Source organism: Mizuhopecten yessoensis, unplaced genomic scaffold (assembly GCF_002113885.1).
Source record: "Mizuhopecten yessoensis strain PY_sf001 unplaced genomic scaffold, ASM211388v2 scaffold10323, whole genome shotgun sequence".
Taxonomy (NCBI): Eukaryota; Metazoa; Mollusca; class Bivalvia; order Pectinida; family Pectinidae; genus Mizuhopecten; species Mizuhopecten yessoensis.
In genome coordinates this window covers 264,923-283,020 of record NW_018408489.1, presented here as the reverse complement: position 1 = coordinate 283,020, position 18,098 = coordinate 264,923, and the positions used below count along the sequence as shown (strand labels likewise).

Below are 18,098 nucleotides of genomic sequence, written 5' to 3'. Positions count from 1 at the left end.
GGGGGGGGGGCGGACGCCCTCACCTGGACCCGCCCCTGATGATGGGCCTAGGACATTTTGAATCTCAGAGGGTCTAGGGCCTGTTCGTTTATGCGGAACAACCGGTAGGTCCGTTTGTAAATGTAATATTTTCAGGTATAAATCCTGGCGGACCTGAAAACGTTTATGCAGGTCTTGCAAGGCTTGGTCAAGGCTCGCCTGAAAGCACCATCAGAGTATTAGGTCCGACTCTATTTCATAAACGAACAACTCTGGTCCCACCGGTTCAACCGCTTGGGTCGCGATAAACGAAAACGGGCCTAGTAAGCGCCAACTTACCCCCTCACGTCAACCGAACACCGACCTCGTCAGTGAAGTGTAGACGATAAGAAACTCAACCAACCAACCAACCAACCTGACACAAAATCTCACCTCGCATACACCCAACACCTTACCTGTATATATTAGGACTACGTGAGACGATACCCGTCTGACCCTGTTTTCTCTGTGTCGTTGCTGCACTGAAGGTTGAATTCGGAAGGTGTACGCATTCTCTCCCTTTCCCAGGAAGAACATTATATGGAATGTCGAAAGTTTGGAATATATCATTTACAATCATTTTTTCCAAGTATGTATATTATACTTATACCATTGAAAAGGTAATGGGTTTTTTTTCAATCACTGTCAATAATTATTTTTTTACGAAGGATTTTCGATTAATTCCACAAAGTGTCTCATTCGGGAATGTAATCTCCCGTGAAATATGTTTTTATAGATACAATTTATATTGAATATTGTCACCCTTTTAATTTGTAACACTCTTTATGATTGGATATCTTGCCGTGGTCTATATTTGTAAAGACCTCGCTCTGCCGGGGTCTATAAAAGCACGTGCGAGGGGAGATAACTCAAACTAGAATCTCTCTTCATAGCAACAAAGATGGCGTCCGACATACACACAAGCGTTCGTGGTTTACAAATTATTCACAGGATGAAATAGCCTACAGGCAATCTAAAACGATAGCAAATTCAACTAAACAGACACTGATGGGGTCTCTAGGGTGCTTATTGCAAAGATTGTTGTGTTTTGTCCAAAATATTGCCGAAAAGATGTCCGGTAGTGGCTACTTTGGTAGCAGGCAAGTAAGGTGACAGTACCCAAATCGGATCAGTACCCGAATCGGATCACTTTTTGCAAAAATACTTATAAATCAATAAATGTGTCAACAAATCAGTTATAACAATGATGTAGCCTTAAAATAGATAGCCATGCAACATTTTTTTGTCTAGAAACGGTTAGATTTTAAGTTCAAATAGCACTAGAATTAAAACGTAATTCAAACTCAAATGTCAGTGTTTTGATTACGTTTTTTTTTTTTTTTTAAATGGCGCGTGCGACGACTATGCATTCTCCTTTTGACTATAGGAATACATTCACACTATAGAAATACTTTTTGTCATATAAATTTTAAAGGTCATCATAAAAAGATAATATGCTGACAAAAAAAATATTCATTTGAAGTGTAAGATACTGCAAATTCAAGCCTTGGTCCGATTTGGGTCATGACATTCGCCAAAAAATGGAAACGGTGATTAGTGACTTCAGAGCGTTCGGTAAGTATCTCAAGTGCATCCTGGTACTAATTCAGTTTGTAAGAACACCTATCGTGTTTTTCTTTTGATACAACCATTGATTAATATAATTCCTCCTCAGATTTTTCAATGAATGAATAAAATGATGGGTTGGTGATCCGATTTGGGTACTTTCACCTTACAACTGAAACTCACAAAGTGCCTTATAATTTTGCAGGAAAAAATGAAATAACAGATTGTCAGGGTGACAAATTTGTTATCTCTGGTTCAGGAGGGGTCTACTGGCTCATAGACCCCTTTTGTCTTTATAGACCAGACGGGGTCTATGAACCCATATAACCAAGAGATAGCTAATAATATTGAATATGTATAATGGATTGTTTGGCAAATTCGAGTATTCATGAAAAAAACCTTACTGGCATAGTTCGCGAAATGTTGCACGCGCAAAAATTAAGGTGCTGATGCTAACAGTTTGTTTTGAACACAAACAGGAATTGGAAACTTATTTTGCGAGCTTTTGAAAATGTCTGTTTCCTATGTCAAGCAAAGAGTGTAAATGACCGGTGTCTCGACTCTAAACTGCTGAAACAACTCACTAAGACTAAAATAGTATGTCAAATTAGTAAAATAGCTGTCAAATCAGTAAAGTAGCTGTCAAATCAGTTAAGTAGCTGTCAAAAATCATAGAGAGATTTCGCCTAATTGCACTCTAATACTGCAGTCAGTCACGGGAACGGGTAACATGTTTACCCATTCCGACCCTTTTTGGATGTTAGAAGGTGCTGAGACTTTTTGGCATGATAGAAGTTATTCGGTGAACAAATTCCTGGCTAGCTTCAAACATTAGCCAGTAAATCTCATCAGATGTCTATAAATGTATAAACTCCTGCCGGGACATACCAAAGTCCTTAAAAATGGTAGTTGTTAGTCCCTGTTTAACGTTCAGCATTAAAGGAAATATCAATAACTGGTTTACCCGTTGTCAGTATAATGTGACCGGGTGGAATGCTGGATGCGTGCCTTCGGCATGGTAATTCAGTGAGATAGCACTATAAAGTCGGCATCAGATCCGCGCTATCACAAGGAAGCAAGTACACCAACATAACCTGTCACCGGGTCACATAACACACAAGCACGCATACACTACACACATGGAGGCACGTCCTTAAATGACCATAGCTGTTAATAGAACGTCAAACATAATATAAGTGATGACGTTTAATGGAAAATGTTTTAGTTATCCTGTTGTTGTTTTTTTTGTGTGCAGAATTTTGACCCTGTGTATTTAGTTAAATTAAAACTAAAAGCTGTACTTCGATAGTTTTAATAAATAATGAAAAAATGAAGGCATCAAGGCAAACTGGTAATAATTAAACAAAGCTTTGTTATAAAATCACGTTGTTTTCAGTTCGTTTTCTCCTGTAAGTTAGCATTGTGGTCAAGCTTGATACCTTCCCAAGTTTTACCGTCATCTCTCTGACGGAATAACGCCTGCATTGGGAAAAAGAAGTTCAAAGCCCAGAAATCGCCAAACACAGAACGAAAATTACGATTGATATTATTCACGTTTCGAATAGGAATAAATTTCGCCAGTTCATGCATCGTCTTTCCTTTGGAAATAATTGTCATTTGTGAGTTGAAATAGATAAATCCAATGAACCCGAACAAAAATTCTAGATACACGTGAATTATCATGACGCATATGTGCAAGGTCATTGCGTCCACTCGTCCGAACAGCCATCGGTAGAGCGCTACCGGAGGAATGAAATCCGTCCACGCGTAACTGACCGGGTAGTAAAATATCTGTAAATACTTGTACTGAAAATATCCACCAATAAGCCCAATTATCATCGCGTAAAATGTCAACACCACAAAATATCTTTGGTTTTTAAAACCGATGCAGTTTCCCACCATATAGCAGTGATGATCACGCTTCAGAATGCACGCGTCACACAATTTGCAGTGGTGTGTACGGGGCGGCTGGTAAATTTTACAAATTTCACAATATTTCGTTTCAAATCCGGATTCGTCCGCATCCGGTGACTCCATGAGAACGACAGATCCATTCTGGTTGTGTAATGACACAAAATGGTCGGGCGGATTATTCCACCAATCAGTCAGTCCCGGTAGGTCAGGCCGATCCTTGGAGGGGGAGATACTCGTGTCATAGAAAACTGTACATAAGTAGTTCACGACTCCCTGTATAGCAAGGTAGGTGACGAAAACTTTGAGATAATATCTAGTCCAATCGTCGTAGTCTTCGAATAGACACGGGATGATGTAATAGTGAAACATGAACAGTTGAGTTGGAGTCTGAAACACCATCAGATAGCGCACCCATCTCTGAGCAGATACCTTGTGACGTTTGTCAGCCTCCGGATCGTTGTAGCGTTCTCGGATTTTTCCCATCAAAGTCTGAGGTTCCTCCCTACCTCCGATGTCCAGTACCACCTCATCCGCCATTTTGGACCTGAAATTAATAAAACAAATATTGAATCATTTTATGAAAAAAACCCGAAAATACAGACAACTGCACGTAAACACGCTCATTTCGCCTCAGTCCATTTGTTTTCGTTTTTATTTTTATTTTCACTCGGATTTTGTCGTTGTAAGGTTAGGCTGTGGTATGTTTTGTTTTCCTATTTTACTTTTATGAATAAAATTAATAGGAAATTGATATTAGCCGTTTTCTTTTCTTTAAGAATCGAATTCATTTTGATGCTCAGTTTTGCATTTTGTCCCAGTCGTTTCTTAGCTATCGTTTCTATGAAGGGAGATAACTATGACACTTAGCAGTGACGAGAGAAAATGAGGCCCAAATATTTGCAATGAGGGCAGATCAATTTTGACTTTTCCAATGTTCGTTAAAGTTGTACAGACGATATTTTGTAAACAGTTTATCTTGAAATAATACCAAGCTAACATAGAAAAACAAATAGCGTTTAACAAGGAACGTAGAAGTAGAGTTACGAGATAACTGAACAGTACTAACTATATTGATAACATTGCAACAGTCAGTCTTCATAAATGCCAAGAAATCCAAATAAATATGGTACAAGGTACATTTCTTAACTTTACTTAAGGGTCCCCGCACCACTACCAAACCTTTTTACTTTTACTATGAATTGGAAATTTATTTTCTAGCATCAAAACATATTTTGGAAAAGAATTCCCTATCTTTTGGAACTTCAACTGTTTGAAATGATTTTTTTTAATACTAATATAGATGAAATATAGTCAACACCATGATTCTAAGAGTGAAAATTTAACAGGAGTATCATATAGATTTGACTCCAGACCTCCGATCATTATTTTGNCCCCCACACACACACACACACACACAAGACAAAGACAAATATAAGGGGAGGTAACTGTATGCATGAAAAACTTCAGTGGGAGTCAAAGAAGAGTTTTACAGCAACACTGCATGGGACAGGGATCCTTAAGGAATTTTTTTAACTTCAGTGTTTTAATTTGAAAGCTTTCCAGCGGGAAAATTTAAGTCAATGAACGGTTGTAAACACCCATGGGGGCGTGTGTTCATGTTTGTACATGTAATGTATATTATTCTCTTTATTTCCTCCAAAGATGAAGATTACAAAGTAATGTGGAACATATATACGAAGTATTTGGTACATATATACACGAATACATAATATGCATTACATAAATATACACTTTATATATAGGGATGTGGATATAAGGTGTAAAATAAGAGAATATTTTAGAGTAAACCTAAAAAGTTTCAATATACAGATTGTAAATTGATTTGCACAAGCCAAGTAAATTATAATAAATTGTATTGATAAGTGATACGTAATACTTACACATGACTATGTATATAAATCAATGTATCGTTGTATTTGTTAATACATGCAATACAGACGTTATTGTAACATACTAACTATAAACGCGGAAGATACATCTGTGGGTCTGGATCACATAAGGGTGGGGGATATCCCTACCTGCGAGGTGTTACGGGCCCACATATGTATACTCCCATGCATCTTAATATGTAGTATAGTTCATATAGTATCTCATGTGATATCTTTTACTAAGTGCACATAACTTAAAGAAATTCTACATTAGATATGTATGTATTCAAAACTTTTAATCATAACTATTATATACATTAAGTATAATATAGTTTACACATCTTGTACACATAAATGATGAGTTTTATCCTGAAATCATTCAACTCTTCCTCACTAATGTTGTAGGTTATATTTCCTCCAATCATTATTTGTAATATCTCATGATCTGGGAGAGAGTGTAAATAGATACTAAACAGTATATCCTTGATATTAATTATACAGCACCATATATAGTTGGTCCCTCAACTCGGAAGTATAAGTACACTGTAGCACTAGATGTGTCATTGGGTCTTGATATAAAAACCCACATTTATGACATAATTCCATGGTAGTCAAGCTACGACATTAATCGAAGTTACTTGACTTAATATATACATGTACATCGTATTTTAGGTTGATGTGTTTTTTCATGATATAATGACATTATCTTTGTGCCTATATTTTCATGTTCAGCATGTTCCACAGTACGTTTAGTTAACACACCACATTGATCAGTGTAAGCTTACTCATTTACAATACCCAAGCTAAAATTGACATCGCCACTGTTCGTGCAGCTAAATCCGGATTTAAATATACAAACTATTAAATTATATAATAAAAGAATATCACTATTTACAGTAATAAGTAAACGATTATTTACCTGACCAAAAAGGTGTTGTACATACCTGATCACGGAGGGTGTGTCCGCTGATGTTTATAGGAATATCATTTCACCTAGCACTGACCATGTCCAGACATTGGTCAATGTGTCCAAGCTCGCCGGTGTCACAGATCAATGACCACGAGTAATATCAGAGTGTGTGTACGTGTGTATAACTGTTGTTTACATGTCGTCCCTGACAACTTAAGCCCAGAACTTACTCCGATTTCAAGTTTAATTTCACCTAGAACTACACGACATGAGTTTTGACATAACGTATACCTGCTGCAAATAGGCTGGTATTCGATCACTACAGTGTAAATGTCATTATTTGAGACCTTGTGTCCACCTAAAACTAAATATAATGCGATCACTTACACCCGTCAGTTATATATGTAATACGTCATGTATTGATAAATGTGATTATGAACACAGCGTTGTGCGTGTGTTTTATTTATATAGTAGATTAAAAACGTGTCTCGTCCCGTCAGCTATGTGTGTACGGGATAGCGCAGCGCGTGAGTGTGTTAAAGAGTCATCTCCCTTCTTACAAACACGGCCAATTATAATTCTTAATTATTCTACAATTATCTTAATTACTCATTATATACGCTACCTATCATGAATACGATACCTGAGAGGAGAGACGTACATAAATATACATATTATAAGTATTTGCTGGGAGTGATATTGTATTAAAGTGTGAATATATAAACATAATATAATCGGGGGCTATAACCACAGACTTAGATAACAATCTAATTCCGTGCTATAACAGTGTAAAAATAAAAACTTACCTGCCGGAAGGGTGATGATGAAAACCGAACTCAAATGCCCCCCCCCCCCATCCTCTTCTCATAACCACCCGCCAAAAATAAATACTTGAAAACAGAAACTATTTCATGTAATTTAAACAAAAACGCATTTATTTGGATAAGAAACAAAGCAAATGCATTCCCCATACTTTGTACATATTACGTCTCTGGCAATAGTGACATTAAACATGGACTTAAATAGCACATATTCTAATTCCGTGCCATAAAGCGTTAGGGTACATTTACACGAAAAATATTGTGACCAAAGATCACTGGAGATAATGGTGCATGACATTACACGTGAATTGAGGTCAACTATTGACCAACTTTTCCTATACATGTATACATGTGGTAATATTATGCAAGTGAAGTTATAATGCCACTGTTGCTTATATCGCAGAACTAGATCGAAGTCCGTGTTTACATGTCAACTAGATATATCTATTGACTCGTTTATAATCAATATCTGGTAATAAATGGTCAACACTTAAGGTCACTGCGGAACCACACATGTCTGAGTAAATATAATGATCAATATGACATTATTATGGCGAAATTGATCTGATCAAATGACAGATTCCTATCGGGAACCATCGGCACTTTCCGTAAATGTACTTTTTCTCGCATACGGAAAGTGCTGAATGTGACAGAACCGAACTACCCTGTCGTAAAGCGGACGTAAAACCACTCACGCAAACAAACAAGATTCCAGTCACGTGATAAACAACGGGTACCGTTTGGGTCCTGTAAAGCTAATATAAAAGAGTATATATATATTTGGTATAAGCGCATGTATGTGGACGAAACGGAAGCCCAGAAAAAGAGAATTCATGTCTTATGTCATAGTGTACTTCATATATATTATGTTAATATGCCATTCAACTTCTGATCTGGTAATCCTACAAATCACAATAAGTACACTAATCTTTGTACGGGTTTATACCTGTTGGCGCTGACACGGTCAGACGTTCTTTTAAAGAGAGATGTCACACGTGTATACAAGTCAACATACACATGTGTACAGTTACACACAGTCCTGTTGATTAGGATTTTTAAAGATTTTCATATTACACCTTCCCATTTGGTCAAAAAATTGCCGTCTAAAATCGCTCACTAATTTCTAAACGCTGCTGAGTTCATAGTTACAACTTACAACTTACAACCGAATATTTTTCACGAATTGTATTTCAATATCTTGAAATCTGAATGATTACAATTTCGAGGCTAGACGTATACCATTTCAAGTTAGATCCAGTTTCACGAAACCGTTCTAATGCTCAAGCATGGATTTTGTCCTCAAGAGTTTTTTCTTGTAACACACTTGAATCATGTCAAACGATAAAAACATCAAATGGAAATATTGAAAACAGTATTCGGCTTTAAATCTCTTCAATTTTATTCCAAATCATTGACAGAATCAGATTTGATATTGATTTAGAACCTATATGAAACATATTTTCTTTTCACCTCCAGAACACATTGTTTCTTGACCTAAGTAACACAAATCTATCATTACGTCTTAACCTAAGGAACACATTTTATCTAATATCCGGAACGCTTTTTCTCCTTATCTTCGGAAGACATTGTCTCTTTACCTCCAAAGCATAATGTATCTTTACTACCCTGAACATTTTGTCTCTTTACCTCCGGATATCATTTTCTCTAAACCTCAAGTAAACGTTTCTTTTAACTTTCGAAAAATAATCTATTATTGTCTATTTACCTATGGAACAAATATAGCATTTTACCTATATGGAAAAAATTTACTGTTTACCTCCGGAACATATTTTCTGTTTTCCCTTGGAACACATTGTCTCTAACCTCCGCGGAACTTAATGTCTCTAACCTCCGCGGAACACACTGTCTCTAACCTCCGCGGAACACATTGTCTATAACCTGCGCGGAACACATTGTCTCTAACCTCCGAGGAACACATTGTTTCTTACCTCCGCGAAACATATCGTCTCTAACCTCGGCGGAACACACTGTCTCTATCCTCCGCGGAACACATTGTCTCTAACCTCCGCGAAACATATCGTCTCTAACCTCCGCGGAACATATCGTCTCTAACCTCCGCGGAACACATTGTCTCTAACCTCCGTGTAACATATCGTCTCTAACCTCCGCGGAACACATTGTCTCTAACCTCCGTGTAACATATCGTCTCTAACCTCCGCGGAACACATTGTCTATAACCTCCGCGGAACACATTGTCTCTAACCTCCGCGTAACACATTGTCTATAACCTCCGCGGAACACATTGTCTCTTACCTCCGCGGAACACATTGTCTCTAACCTCCGCGGAACACATTGTCTCTAACCTCCGCGGAACACATTGTCTCTAACCTCCGCGTAACATATCATCTCTAACCTCTGTGGAACACATTGTTCTAACCTCCGCCGAACATATCGTCTCTAACCTCCGCGGAACATATCGTCTCTAACCTCCGCGGAACACATTGTCTCTAACCTCCGCGGAACACATTGTCTCTAACCTCCGCGGAACACTTTGTCTCTAACCTCCGAGGCAAATATTGTCTCTAACCTACGCGGAACACATCTCTAACCTCCGAGGCAAATATTGTCTCTAACCTACGCGGAACATATCGTCTCTTTACAACATACAGAACCAACATTGTCTCTTAGAGCCTGCGGGCGATTTTGTCTCTTTACCTCCAGAACACATTGTCTCTTTACTTATGTAACAAATTGTCACTTTATCTATGTAACACATTGTCTCTTTACCTCCATAACACATTGTTTCTTTACCTCCAGAACACATTGAAGAAACCCCCAGAACACATTGTCTCTTTACCTATGTAACAAATCGTCTCTTTATCTATGTAACACATTGTCTCTTTACCTCCATAACACATTGTTTCTTTACCTCCAGAACACATTGTTTCTTTACCTCCAGAACACATTGTTTCTTTACCCCCAGAAAACATTGTTTCTTTACCTATGTAACAAATTGTCTCTTTATCTATGTAATACATTGTCTCTTTACCTCCATAACACATTGTTTCTTTACCTCCAGAACACATTGTTTCTTTACCTCCAGAACACATTGTCTCTTTACATATGTAACACATTGTCTCTTTACCTCCAGAATACATTGTTTCTTTACCTCCAGAACACATTGTCTCTTTATCTATGTAACACATTGTCTCTTTTTACCTATGTAACACATTGTCTCTTAACCTTCGGAACACATTGGCTCTTTGCTTCTAGAACACATCGTTTTTTTTACCTATATTACAAATTGTTTCTTTCCTTAGTAAGACATTGTCTCTTAACCTTCGGAACACATTGTCTCTTAACCTCCAGAACACATTGTCTCTTTACCTCCAGAACACATTGTCTCTTAACCTATGTTACACATTGTCTCTTAACCTTCGGAACACATTGTCTCTTAACCTCCAGAACACATTGTCTCTTTACCTCGAGAACAAATTGTCTCTTTACCTCCAGAACACATTGTCTCTTTACCTATGTTACACATTGTCTCTTTACCTCCAGAACACATTGTCTCTTTAACTATGTTACACATTGTCTCTTCTCCAGAACACATTGGTTTTTGTAACCTATATTACACATTGTCTCTTTAACTATGTTACACATTGTCTCTTAACCTTCGGAACACATTGTCTCTTAACCTTTGGAACACATTGTCTCTTAACCTCCAGAACACATTGTTTTTTTACCTCCAGAACACATTGGTTTTTTTAACCTATATTACACATTGTCTCTTTACCTATGTAACACATTGTCTCTTTTTACTTATGTAACACATTGTCTCTTAACTTTCGGAACACATTATCTCTTTGCCTCTAGAACGCATTGTTTTTTTACCTATGTTACACATTGTCCCTTTCCTTAGTAACACCTTGGCTCTTAACCTTCAGAACACATTGTCTCTTTACCTCCAGAACACATTGTCTCTTTAGCTATGTTACACATTGTCTCTTTACCTCCAGAACACATTGTCTCTTTACGTATGTTACACATTGTCTCTTTACCTATGTTACACATCGTCTCTTATCCTTTGGAACACATTGTCTCTTTACCTCCAGAACACATTGTCTCTTTACCTCCAGAACACATTGTTTCTCTACCTATGTTACACATTGTCTCTTTACCTCCCGAACACATTGTTTCTCTACCTATGTTACACATTGTCTCTTTACCTCCAGAACACATTGTCTCTTTTCCTATGTTACACATTGTCTCTTTACCTCCAGAACCTCCAGAACACATTGTTTCTTTACCTCCAGAACACATTGTTTCTTTACCTCCAGAACACATTGTTTCTTTACCTCCAGAACACATTGTCTCTTTAGCTATGTTACACATTGTCTCTTTACCTATGTTACACATCGTCTCTTATCCTTTGGAACACATTGTCTCTTTACCTCCAGAACGCATTGTCTCTTTACCTCCAGAACACATTGTCTCTTTACGTATGTTACACATTGGCTCTTTACTTATGTTACACATCGTCTCTTATCCTTTGGAACACATTGTCTCTTTACCACCAGAACACATTGTCTCTTTTCCTCCAGAACACATTGTCTCTTTAGCTATGTTACACATTGTCTCGTTACCTCCAGAACACATTGTCTCTTTACCCCCAGAACACATTGTCTCTTTACCTCCAGAACACATTGGCTCTTTACGTATGTTACACATTGTCTCTTTACCTATGTTTCACATTGTCTCTTAACCTTTGGAACACATTGTCTCTTAACCTCCAGAACATATTGTTTTTTACCTCCAGAACACATTGTTTTTTTAACCTATATTACACATTGTCTCTTTACCTATGTAACACATTGTCTCTAAACCTTCGGAACACATTGTCTCTTTACCTCCAGAACCCATTGTCTCTTTACCTATGTTACACATTGTCTCTTTACCTCCATAACACATTGTTTCTTTACCTCCAGAACACATTGTTTCTTTACCCCCAGAAACCATTGTTTCTTTACCTATGTAACAAATTGTCTCTTTATCTATGTAATACATTGTCTCTTTACCTCCATAACACATTGTTTCTTTACCTCCAGAACACATTGTCTCTTTACCTACAGAACACATTGTCTCTTTACCTCCAGAACACAGTGTCTCTTTACCTATGTTACACATTGTCTATTTACCTATGTTACACATTGTCTCTTAACCTTCGGAACACATTGTCTCTTAACCTCCAGAACATGTTGTTTTTTTACCTCCAGAACACATTGTTTTTTTAACCTATATTACACATTGTTTCTTTACCTATGTTACACATTGTCTCTTAACCTTCGGAACATATTGTCTCTTTACCTCAAGAACACATTGTCTCTTTACCTATGTTATACATTGTCTCTTTACCTCCAGAACACATTGTTTCTCTACCTATGTTACACATTGTCTCTTAACCGTCGGAACATATTGTCTCTTTCCCTCAAGAACTCATTGTCTCTTTACCTCAAGAACACATTGACTCTTTACCTATGTTACATATTGTCTCTTAACCTTTGTAACACATTGTCTCTAAAACTTCACACATTGTCTCTTAACCTTTGTAACACATTGTCTCTAAAACTTCACACATTGTCTCTTAACCTTTAGAACACATTGTCTCTTTGCCTCCAGAACACATTGTTTCCCCCACCTATATTACACATTGTCTCTTTACCTATGTAACACATTGTCTCTAAACCTTCGGAACACATTGTCTCTTTACCTCCAGAACACATTGTCTCTTTACCCCCAGAACACATTGTCTCTTTACCTCCAGAACACATTGTCTCTTTACCTGTGTTAAACATTGTCTCTTTAATACCGGGACACTATCACAATCATAAGTATATGCTTATCAAACAGCTGAGTATTCACATATAACGCGTGCATATAGGTTGTAAGGTGAATATAGGTTAAGAAATTGTAAGATAGTCCATAGATTCAATACGCTGTGACAATGGTGAGGATGTTTGAATTTGCTCTTTTTTCCATCGGCTTGCATCTTTGCGTGTCGGCCGAATCAGACCAGCACATCCTACAGGAGTTTGAGAAAATGAGAGCTGAAATGGCAGAACTTAAGAAAAGCAACGAAATAATGTCCGAGGAAATGCGAGAACTCAAAGCCATAGTAAGACAAAAATCAAACACTGGCGTACAACGTAAGTAGGGATTGGATATACCCATTTAGCACATATCATATTTTTTTAATTAACGAAACACTTCAATGAGTTTTCTATGAAATAGTTATATTTTACTTGTTGCTACGGTAATAAAAAAAAAACAATGCTGTCTCATATATAAGACTTAGTATCTAAATTTTATCCATTGATCTTCTCGATATAAACTAGTTTGGCACAGGTAGACAAGGTGGAGTTCTTCCTCGTGCCTTATTTTTGATTTTAGTGCCGATAATACTGAATAGAAACATTAGTAAGGAATATTTTGTCACGTGCACCTATTAGCCAATCACAGATTACAAAATTATACCATAATCTTCATTTCATCGTGGAAGGTAATACAGAAAAACATAGTTTTACTGTTGGAATTGCTGTTGCTGTTTGGAGGGTACATTGCACATTTTCAGGTTTATCTACCAGGTGAGATAAGGGGAGAATAAGGAGTTATTGATTGGACTGTCGTGCTACATGATCGTAAGAAGGGTCTGATGTTGTCCCCTATAGAATTGGACCTTGATACTTAGCCCGAGCTTCCTCTGTCCCTGACACCAGACTTAGACATTTTGACAGATACATGTCACCAACGATTTTTCCTCTTGCCCTGATACCAGACTTGACTGTCTGGTAAAATGTCTAATTCAGGTGCCAGGGACAGATTAAAATCGGGCTACTTTATACTCCAACATATTATGACATTATTGCTAAAGAAACAATTTTCTCCTTTACAGGAAACAAGCGAGTGTTGTCGAACTATGGAGTATCGTTCTCCGCCGAGTTGGGCAGCCATCTTCATAAGATCGTCCGAGGCCAGCCGATCGTGTATGACAGAGTCCATCTCAACTATGGTAACGGTTACAACAGCTCTAACGGTATTTTCGTCGTGCCACTGGACGGGGTGTACGTTTTTTACTGGAACCTGATGACCGACAGTACCAGCGCCCTCGACACAACTCTGATGTCATCAAGGAGCCGCCTGGCTGACGGTTATGCTCATGCAGGTAGTACAGGTAGGTCAGAGCGCTTTTAAATAATTCCAAGAGGCAATAACAACACTAACGTGCTCACAATATAATGGTTTTCGAAAGTGTAAATACAATTTTTAACCAGTCTACGACAAAAGGTAACTTCTAATTGCCCCTTTTTATGTAACCTCCTCAGCTTTGAATCGGTTCTGTAGAACATGCACTTAGTATCGGGTTATTATTGTCAAAAACGCCTTGACGAACAATAACTTTAAGCAGGGGCTTCCTACCGGAGAAACATCAATCTACACTGGAACGTTTACAGTCGTCGTTCATGTTTATAGGCTGGGTTAGGGTTAACCCTTGGTTATCGAAGACACATCTTAAAGCTGACAGTGCAACTTAAAAAGCTTTCAATTGAGGTTTTTTATGGTTTATGTTTTTCTGGTTTAGAGATTTTCCCCATCTATTCCTTTTGCCGTTTCTAAGGAAGTGTCGACATTTTAGTTTGTCCTTGCTTGGTAAAAGCCCTGTCACACCTAGCCGCGTTTCCACTGCGATTGCACGGCGTTGTTAAATTTCGCAGAGCGCCGTGAGATCGCAGGAAAAATTGATTTTTTTCATGAAGATGTCGATGTCACGGCGTTCTCACGGCGACCTTGGCGTTCCAACGAAGCTCCATGACGTTCTACCGCGTTCCTACGGAGTTATAGTTGGTGATTGTCTGCGCTCTCATGGCGCTCTCACGGCGCTCTTACTGCGCGTCCACTGCGTGCATTGAATTGTCACGGCGCCGTATAAGCGCGGTAGAGACGCAGTGTCATCTCAGAGAACGTCGTACGATCGCCGTGCAAGCGTCACCGATAACCATTGCGTTCGCACTGCGACCTCTGTGCGCGCCCGCGGCGATCATGTGGCGTTGTAGGAGACCTAACTGCGCTGCTCCGGCGACCCCGCTGCGCTCTTATCAGAACACCGAGCGACGGCGTTTGTTTTGGGCATGCTCAAAGTGAGCGCCGTCGCTCGGCGTTCTATGCGATCCCACCGCGTTCACTGGCGATGTCACTGCGTTGCCGTGGCGATGCTTGCGATTCAACTGCGCACAGATCGGCGTTCTGGATTTTTCTCGGACGCCGTGGGAACGCGGCCCTAGTGTGACAGGGGTTTAACGAGTATGGGTCTCGCTGGGTATAAAAAGCGCATTACCTTTTACCAACATTTTGTATCAGTTCATTGGATTAAAACTGAAATGGAACACATCAAAGATATCATTTATCTAAGTAAGTTAAAATTAAAGCAGTTATGCGCTTTTTATACCCAGCGAGAACCATACTCGTTACCAAGCAATGAAAAAAACAAAATGTCGGCACTTCCTTAGAAACGATAACCGAAGATATAGGGAAGATCTCAAAACCATAAAAAAAATATTTTGAAAAAAATAAAAAATAAAATAATCTCATATATTTACATTTGCATGGCATTGTCACTATATAGCCTCTTTGAAAGCTGTGTCGTTGATGGGACTGTAATTACCATGCATCACGAGACACAATTCTTAGCGTATTAATACAACACTGACCGGAACTACAATATCCAATATAAATAAACATGACGGCTGCTGAAATATCGCTGGGCATTGTGAGATTTGACAATGTCATTGTAAATTTATGTGCAAAATACAAAATGAAATAAAAAAAACACTTTTATTACAACGAAAACAAGACCAAGGTCTGCAATCTCGTACAAAATGCACATCGGTTGCAATGCCGGCAATGGAAACAATTTTAATGCTCATGCAATTTATCAGAAATATCGTATGTTACACTGCACTGATCAACAGGGGTTCGTTACAAATGTCTGAAATACACATATTCTATAGACCTACTGAAACATATGTTACAGACCTACTGATATGAGTCACAGCACACATAAACATTTCAGACATGTGTAACGATTCTGTGCTCCGTCGCAGCAAGATCACTCACTTCAAACGCTATCAGTTTCACGCGTCTCGGATCCACGGTTCCTCAGTTTCTGACGACATGTCAAATAACGATGCTGTTATAGAGTCTACCGACTGTTGTCAGGTTCCCATACAATCAACAAATACATTCACGCCTGGATTCTTCACAAAATGAGCAAAGAGAAAAGTTCGAATTAACTCCCTCGTGGAGGGCAAGGTCGGATTAACGGTGTTCACTGTATTTGTCCATGCGCGAATTTTGTTCCGGGAAAAAATCGAAACAATTTCAAATCTAACTTTCAGCTCAGAGTTCTATTGATAAACTTAAATCACCCTATATACATAACATACGCAATTCTATTGATACTGAATTGTGGAATAAAATGAAGGGTTTGTTAAAATTTCAAAGTACTACTTTGTTCGCCAATCAGCACGCGACAATACGCTGTTCAAACTATTGAACGAAATTGTGTGGACTGTCGGTAAGGCGGGCATTTTTAATTTTTAAATTATAAATTATAAGTTAAAAAAGAACATAAGAGGCAGAGAAACGTAAATATAAGTATTGAACTGTTTTGTATGGTATTTATGATCTGTTTGAATGACACAGATTTACAAGCAAACAAATCATAATGCGCTAGCACGCATTATGTTGCTTGCTTGCAAAGCTGTGTCATTCAAATAGATCATAAATACCATACAAAAACAGTTCGATGCTAAATTGAAAGCTTTTTAACTTGCACTGTCAGCTTTAAATCGATACGATCGACAGTTTAGATAAGACAGCCGACGGTTGGAATTGCAACTGTAAACTACTTTGTCCATGCGAAGTAAGTAAATATAGAAAATATAAGATTTAACGACCGGCTAAAAAACTAGCTGCTTTCACCCTTCACAGGGCTCTTCATGTTTATACATATTTTGCATCTACGTTTTCAACTTATTTTGACATAGGTGGGAACCTTATCTTGGTCCAACTAAACACAGGGGACAGTGTCTACGTCGAAAAGGCGGACAATTACGGAAACTTCCTCCACGACAGATTCACCACATTCTCCGGGTTTCTTTTGCATGAGGTAGAAGAGGCACCTATATTTGGCTGATTTTTTTAATTCAACACAAAGAATTGAAAAATTGGCTTGAAATCACTATCAAAATAGCGAACGGAAACTTCATCACGACATATACACCTAGCTCGTTCTCCGGGTTTCTTTTGCATGAGGTATATTTGGCTGAAATTTGAATCCCACACAAACAGTTGAAAAATCGGCAAGACAGCATTATCAATATAACAAACAATACACAAATTTTCGATATAATTGGTGGAAAACTCAATAAATTGTTCCATACATAATTGTTTTTGTATCGAATGTGAAATACTATTGGAACTGAAGGGTCCCCGTCCCAACGGACCGTGTTAAGTTCCGTTTAAAAATAACAGTAGCACACCGTTGAACAGGTACACTGTAGCTCAAATGCTTAGAGCGATAGTAAAACAAGAGGCCAAGAGGGCATGTATCGCTCACCTGGATATCTAAGCAATCATGGCAAAATATTCTCCAAATGAGATCCAATGGAATATGCCAGACCCCAAGGCCAATCCTTGTAGCATATCTGTATTAGGTTTGTCATGCCCAGCAATTTAATGTATGGTTATGGGGTGGGGATCTCAATTGCTTCCAAGCTGTGACTCAGAAACTAGGACCATAGGGTTGTGGCCAGACCCCAGGATCAATTCTAATATCATGACTGCATTCGTCTCTTTTTGCCAAGCATTTGTATTTATAGTGTTAAGGTGGGGATCTCAACCGTTTCAAAGTTATGACCCAAGGATTAAGTCTGCAAGGGTGGGGTAGACCCCAAGGCCATC

At 38.3% G+C, this 18,098-nt stretch overlaps 2 protein-coding genes across 2 annotated transcripts; one reads left to right on the top strand and one right to left on the bottom strand.

The window, feature by feature from the left end:
- Positions 1 to 2,880: 2,880 nt before the first annotated feature.
- On the bottom strand, positions 2,881 to 6,714 carry LOC110460121 (palmitoyltransferase ERF2-like). Its single transcript, XM_021512856.1, has 2 exons — positions 6,332 to 6,714; positions 2,881 to 4,042 (listed from the first exon to the last, which is right to left on the bottom strand). The coding sequence occupies exon 2, from the start codon at positions 4,033 to 4,035 to the stop codon at positions 2,977 to 2,979; it is 1,059 nt and encodes a 352-aa protein (XP_021368531.1). The 5' UTR covers positions 4,036 to 4,042; positions 6,332 to 6,714; the 3' UTR covers positions 2,881 to 2,976.
- Positions 6,715 to 13,015: 6,301 nt separating this feature from the next.
- LOC110460124 (heavy metal-binding protein HIP-like) lies at positions 13,016 to 17,571 on the top strand. Its single transcript, XM_021512859.1, has 3 exons — positions 13,016 to 13,285; positions 14,032 to 14,310; positions 17,183 to 17,571. Exons 1-3 carry the CDS (start codon positions 13,084 to 13,086, stop codon positions 17,329 to 17,331), a joined length of 630 nt encoding a protein of 209 aa, XP_021368534.1. The 5' UTR covers positions 13,016 to 13,083; the 3' UTR covers positions 17,332 to 17,571.
- Positions 17,572 to 18,098: the final 527 nt, after the last annotated feature.

Coding starts and splice junctions, on each gene's coding strand:
- LOC110460121 (XM_021512856.1), bottom strand. CDS start 4,035: ATGGCGGATGAGGTGGTACTGGACATCGGAGGTAGGGAGGAACCTCAG.
- LOC110460124 (XM_021512859.1), top strand. CDS start 13,084: ATGGTGAGGATGTTTGAATTTGCTCTTTTTTCCATCGGCTTGCATCTT. Junction 13,286..14,031: donor ATCAAACACTGGCGTACAAC/GTAAGTAGGGAT, acceptor TCTCCTTTACAG/GAAACAAGCGAGTGTTGTCG. Junction 14,311..17,182: donor TGCTCATGCAGGTAGTACAG/GTAGGTCAGAGC, acceptor ATTTTGACATAG/GTGGGAACCTTATCTTGGTC.